The 6,783-nt window shown below is 40.2% G+C and overlaps 1 protein-coding gene across 1 annotated transcript in view; it reads left to right on the top strand.

The window, feature by feature from the left end:
- LOC110449416 (glutamate carboxypeptidase 2-like) overlaps positions 1 to 6,783 on the top strand; it is a 42,507-nt gene that overhangs the window by 14,658 nt on the left and 21,066 nt on the right. Inside the window, exons 6-8 of the mRNA XM_021496271.1 lie at positions 3,805 to 3,894; positions 4,596 to 4,681; positions 4,874 to 4,993. Coding sequence (XP_021351946.1) covers positions 3,805 to 3,894; positions 4,596 to 4,681; positions 4,874 to 4,993 — 296 coding nt within the window. The remainder of the gene's footprint in view (positions 1 to 3,804; positions 3,895 to 4,595; positions 4,682 to 4,873; positions 4,994 to 6,783) is intronic.

Consider the following 6,783-nt stretch of genomic DNA (forward strand, 5'->3'; position numbering starts at 1 on the left):
GTATAGGACAGAACCTACTCAGGTAAGTTATAACACTGTTATAGTTACCCACCATCCCCACCAACCCTGTAGGGTACGGTATAGGACAGAACCTGCTCAGGTAAGTTATAACACTGTTATAGTTACGCACCATCCCCACCAACCCTGTAGGGAACGGTATAGGACAGAACCTACTCAGGGAAGTTATAACACTGTTATAGTTACCCACCATCCCCACCCACCCTGTAGGTACGGTATAGGACAGAAGCTACTCAGGTAAGTTATAACACTGTTATAGTAACCCACCATCCCCATCCACCCCTTAGGGTACGGTATAGGACAGAACCTACTCAGGTAAGTTATAACACTGTTATAGTAACCCACCATCCCCGCCCACCCTGAAGGGTATTGTATAGGACAGAACCTGCTCAGGTAAGTTATAACACTGTTATAGTTACCCACCATCCCCACCCACCCTGTAGGGTACGGTATAGGACAGAACCTACTCAGGTAAGTTATAACACTGTTATAGTAACCCACCATCCCCACCCACCCTGTAGGGTACGGTATAGGACAGAACCTGCTCAGGTAAGTTATAACACTGTTATAGTTACCCACCATCCCCACCCACCCTGTAGGGTACGGTATAGGACAGAACCTACTCAGGTAAGTTATAACACTGTTATAGTTACCCACCATCCCCGCCAACCCTGTAGGGTACGGTATATGACAGAACCTGCTCAGGTAAGTTATAACACTGTTATAGTTACCCACCATCCCCACCCACCCTGTAGGGTACGGTATAGGACAGAACCTACTCAGGCAAGTTATAACACTGTTATAGTAACCCACCATCTCCGTCCACCCTGTAGGGTACGGTATAGGACAGAACTTACTCAGGTTCATGTAAGTTATAGCACTGTTATAGTGACCCACCATCCCCGCCCACCCTGTAGGGTACTGTATAGGACAGCAACTACTCAGGTAGGTTATAACGTTTCGTTTCCGTGTATGCCGTCTATGTACCAGTGCTACTTGGCAGGACGCCATGATAGTAGACATTAGACATTCTGGTCTCTCACAGTGATAACATGCCGAATCTGTTCAATGTTCCTTGGCTTCACATATCCGCTGCTTTCACCTGATTATTTGTTTCCTATTTTCCTCCGAATGGATGTCCTCTTGCACTAATTTCCTCCCCTCGGCTGCATTAGCATCTCTTAACCTCCGTGTTTGCACTGTACACTGTCCCGGCCTCCCAACTCACACGGTCTCTACCACTTGTTATTTCATTTGGTTTTCTTATTTATGAGTAGAACTGGGAAATTCGATGCCCTTTTTTTGAAGAACTTGTTGATTTTCTTCTCTATATCCTTTACAATTATCAGTGCAATATCATTCAGCATATTTGGTTAAATTAGTAGCAGAAGTAACCCATGTTGGAACATCAAAGCTTTACACTTTCCTGACGGTGGCTCTCGTATACATGCCGCTCCAGTCTGACACCGTTGATAGTATTCATAAGACTGTCGCCAAGCCCTTTCCCAAAACTATTTTTTGGTTTTCCGAAATTGGCCGGACTATTTTCACCCAGTATCAGCAAAAAGAACTGTTCTTTCATACAGTCTTTAAGAGTGAGGTATCTATATTTATTTGGTTCGAACGTCCTCCAAGGTATTCATATCCTCCAATCCATTAAATATCCATATTGTTTGCTTAGAACTGGTAGTAAATTTCCCGTCTCCTTTTCCCTCTTCGATATCAATGTTCATCACGAAACAGAAATTGTATACTGTCTCATTTAGGTAAGGTCGCATAGTCCTTTACCTACGATCGTAGATGCATCGCTCAAAACTGGCTTCGTATAAACTCTCTCAAAAAATGTTCGACTATGTTTTACGAATATTTCCGATGCAACATCACAACTGTCAATAATATTTCGGAGTTTCCCTCCTTTGTCACAAAGCAGTCATACGCTGCCTGCAAACACAATGAAATCATCCAGACAACCATCAGATTCTGGCGTTATTGAACCCAGGAGGGACTTTCCTCATTCCCCTAAGTAGCTAAAATGCTTTTCGGTTCCATGGACCCACAAACCCCATTTCAGTTTTCTTATAATTCCCTTGAGAACAATCTTGGACATCCCTCACACAGTTGTCACGAGAGACTATTTGGTCCTAGTGTGTCGATATTTGGACATCCCTCACACAGTTGCTACAAAAGACTATTTGGTCCTTGTGTATCGATACTTGGACATCCCTCACACAGTTGACACGAGAGACTATTTGGTCCTTGTGTGTCGATACTTGGACATCCCTCACACTGTTGTCACGAGATACTATTTGGTCCTTGTGTGTCGATATTTGGACATCCCTCACACAGTTGTCACGAGAGACTATTTGGTTCTTGTGTGTCGATACTTGGACATCCCTCACACAGTTGTCGAGAGACTATTTGGTCCTTGTGTGTCGATATTTGGACATCCCTCACACAGTTGTCACGAGAGACTATTTGGTCCTTGTGTGTCGATACTTGGACATCCCTCACACAGTTGTCACGAGAGAATATTTGGTCCTTGTGTGTCGATACTTGGACATCCCTCACACTGTTGTCACGAGGTACTATTTGGTCCTTGTGTGTCGATATTTGGACATCCCTCACACAGTTGTCACGATAGACTATTTGGTTCTTGTGTGTCGATACTTGGACATCCCTCATACAGTTGTCACGAGAGACTATTTGGTCTTTGTGTGTCGATATTGCCTTTGGCATTTCAGCACTTCTCTCACTTCTGTACATGTCGGTTCCATTATATCACTTTAGTCGATTGGCGGTTCCCCCAATTATATTATTTTGTTAGGTAAAAGTCGAGTGATTTGTTTCTCATCGTTTCCTCTCATTGCCTTCATCTGTTCGTGCACGTCAATCTTCTGTCACAGCTGTCTCAGTACATCCCTTTTAGGACGTCTCCAATGACCCCAGAGTTATTGACTTCGTCCCCTTTTCTCATTTTCTGTACACGCCAAAAAAAGGACTGCTTCACAGAGTGTTTAGCTCCTTCTGATTATATTTGATCTCGATCTCACTCCTGTTGCGTCCTCACTCCGATTCACGTTCCATTGCCGGGAATTTCGCCTGAGATTCTCAATACCATTCTCTCCGAAAGCTATACACACTAACCTTGTCATTGCTTTGATATTATTTTATTGCTCTACTTCTTATTATTCTCACTCCGTGCTATCGAACGCTGGCTACTTCGTCTTGCCTATTTTAATGCTGCGAAAGATTGCGTTGGCATAGCGTTTGATGGTCCTCGACCAGATTCCGATTGCTATCGCAATATATATAGAGGTTTAGAGGTTCTCGGTACTGTGGTCTGTCTTCTGGCCGTGATCCTGATGTTTCTTCACTGTGTCGCACATAGTATGTGCCAAATGGATTCTCAGTCCATATGTTTCCTTATAAATATTTCCTCGGATTTAAGACTAACTTTCCCGCTTCCTGCGCAACAGGAAATCGGATGAGTTGGACCATCACCGCCAACCTCTTTGGGTACGGTACAGGCCAGAATAGTAACAGGTAAACAGTGTTATAGTTTCCCACAATCCCAAACCATACTATATGGTAAGGTATAGGACAGCATTACTCAGGAAAAATATAGCAACTGTTATATCGTTATATGGGCTCTTGTAGTAGTCGAATGATTTGCTTGAAAATATTATCGGAATTTCTTTTTAATTCATCCTTTAAAATAAGGCACTTCGAGTACATTTACTTTTTATTGATATTTGATAATTAAGCTGAACGGATATTCTATTACAGTGCTATGGCTGGGGAGGAGGTACCGGCCGACTGGAGAGGGGCATTGAATATTACCTACCGACTCGGGGGACTGCTCAATACAACCGGCTGGTAAGTCCTGTGTTAGCGCAGTTAGTTTCTATAGCTGGATATTTAGGATTCGCTTTCGAGACACTTGGTTGTTTACCGTCGACTTCACCGACAGACGAAAAGCTTCACGAATAAATTCTTGCACATCTATATATAGATCTTTCGGCATTACGTCAGCTTTATTCATTAAGTCTCTCTTCTGTAGGTGACGTCGACCTCATTAGAAATGACTGGGTTTTAAAAATGTCAGTTTAAGGGTCATTTTTTTTATCTGGAGCGTAAATAATAGTTGGGAAGACTTGATTTCTAACGTCAAGCTACTATCTGGGCTAAGAAAGGGGACACTATTTGAAATTCAGACAAAACTGAAGTCTTCTCCTCTCAAGTAAGACTGACTCCTGGGACGCTTCATCCATTTTTTTTCAAAAGTGATGCTTGCTTATCTAACCATATATATCTGAAAAATGCAAACTAAATATTTAAAAAAAGCTTTTGAAAATCAGGTCGGACAGATTATATATACGATGTCCCATCGTAGAGTACGTGAATACAGTATGTTTCTTTTCTTCGAAAACCTGTTCTGTGTTATCTAGAAACCTAGTTGTATTTATTGTAGCACTTGGAGTGTCGTAGTTGAGTTTGCCCAGTGATACATGAGTAAGAAATGTTGAAGTCGGTCAAAATTACACTCACAAGTTTGTATGATGTGTATTTCTCTATAGGAAAATCAGAATGTTCATTTCAACTAAAAACGCCATAAGGAGGACCTATAATGCCTTTGGAATCATACGAGGAGCTATAGAACCGGGTAAGATAGATGTAACTACTCCTCAATTACTACTTCCGAACCAGGTAAGAAAAGTAAAGCGTAAATCATTCAATGAATTATAGAACCGCGTAAGATGATCATAAGCGGAGTGAGGGAACCGGGCAAGACTGGAAACAATAAGTATGATAATAATGAAACTTTACGCCATTGTTTTTCTACGATGTTTGACAGACCGGTACGTGCTCATCGGTAACCATAGAGACGCATGGGTGTTTGGCGCCATGGACCCGTCAAGTGGTACTGCGGTAATGAAGGAAGTGTCCAGGGTGATGGGTAACCTTGTCCAACAAGGTAAATGTGTATATGGCGAACAACTTTCTATTAATGAGAGCACTGTTCGGATAAAAAATACAAGTTTCTCATGCGAGCATTTGTAAGAAAAAACTAGTTATACATACCCTTTGCCAAATAGCCATGGTGCAACTGTGTATTAACCACCCATGTTTGGTGCAACTGTCTATTTACTAGTGGTAATGGTACACCTGTCTATTTACTAGTGATAATGGTACAACTGTCTATTGACTAGTGATAATGGTACAACTGTAAATTGACTAGTGATAATGGTACAACTGTCTATTTACTAGTGATCATGGTGCAACTGTCTATTTACTAGTGATAATGGTGCAACTCTCTATTTACTAGTGATAATGGTGTAACTGTCTATTTACTAGTGATAATGGTGTTAATGTCTATTGACTAGTGATAATGGTGTAACTGTATATTTACTAGTGATAATGGTACAACTGTCTATTCACTAGTGATAATGGTGCAACTGTCTATTGACTAGTGATAATGGTGTAACTGTATATTTACTAGTGATAATGGTACAACTGTCTATTTACTAGTGATAATGGTGCAACTGTCTATCTACTAGTGATAATGGTGCAACTTTCTATTTACTAGTGATAATGGTTCAACTGTCTATTGACTAGTGATCATGGTGCAACTGTCTATTGACTAGTGATAATGGTACAACTGTCTATTTACTAGTGATAATGGTACAACTGTCTATTGACTAGTGATAATGGTACAACTGTCTATTGACTAGTGATAATGGTGCAACTGTCTATTGACTAGTGATAATGGTACAACTGTCTATTGATTAGTGATAATGGTGCAACTGTTTATTGACTAGTGATAATGGTACAACTGTCTATTGCCTAGTGATAATGGTACAACTGTCTATTGACTATTGATAATGGTGCAACTGTCTATTTACTAGTAATAATGGTGCAACTGTTTATTGACTAGTGATAATGGTGCATCTGTCTATTGACTAGTAATAATGGTGCAACTGTTTATTGACTAGTGATAATGGTGCAACTGTCTATTGACTAGTGATAATGGTACAACTGTCTATTGACTAGTAATAATGGTGCAACTGTCTATTTACTAGTGGTAATGGTATAATTGTCTATTTACTAGTGATAATGGTGTAACTGTCTATTGACTAGTGATAATGGTACAACTGTCTATTTACTAGTGATAATGGTGCAACTGTCTATTTACTAGTGATAATGGTGTTACTGTCTATTTACTAGTGATAATGGTGCAACTGTCTATTGACTAGTGATAATGGTGTTACTGTCTATTTACTAGTGATAATGGTGTAACTGTCTATTGACTAGTGATAATGGTACAACTGTCCATTTACTTGTGATAATGGTGCAGCTGTATATTGACTAGTGATAATGGTGCAACTGTATATTGACCACCTATAATGGTGCAACTGTCTATTGACTAGTGATAATGGTGCAACTGTCTATTGACTAGTAATAATGGTGCAACTGTTTATTGACTAGTGATAATGGTACAACTGTCTATTGACTGGTGATAATGGTGCAACTGTCTATTTACTAGTGATAATGGTGTAACTCTCTATTTACTAGTGATAATGGTGCAACTGTCTATTGACTAGTAATAATGGTGCAACTGTTTATTGACTAGTGATAATGGTGCATCTGTCTATCGACTAGTGATAATGGTGCAACGGTCTATTTACTAGTGATAATGGTACAACTGTATATTGACTAGTAATAATGGTGCAACGGTCTATTTACTAGTGGTAATGGTATAATTGT

The sequence above is a fragment of the Mizuhopecten yessoensis genome, unplaced genomic scaffold, assembly GCF_002113885.1.
Source record: "Mizuhopecten yessoensis strain PY_sf001 unplaced genomic scaffold, ASM211388v2 scaffold4609, whole genome shotgun sequence".
Classification (NCBI taxonomy): Eukaryota; Metazoa; Mollusca; class Bivalvia; order Pectinida; family Pectinidae; genus Mizuhopecten; species Mizuhopecten yessoensis.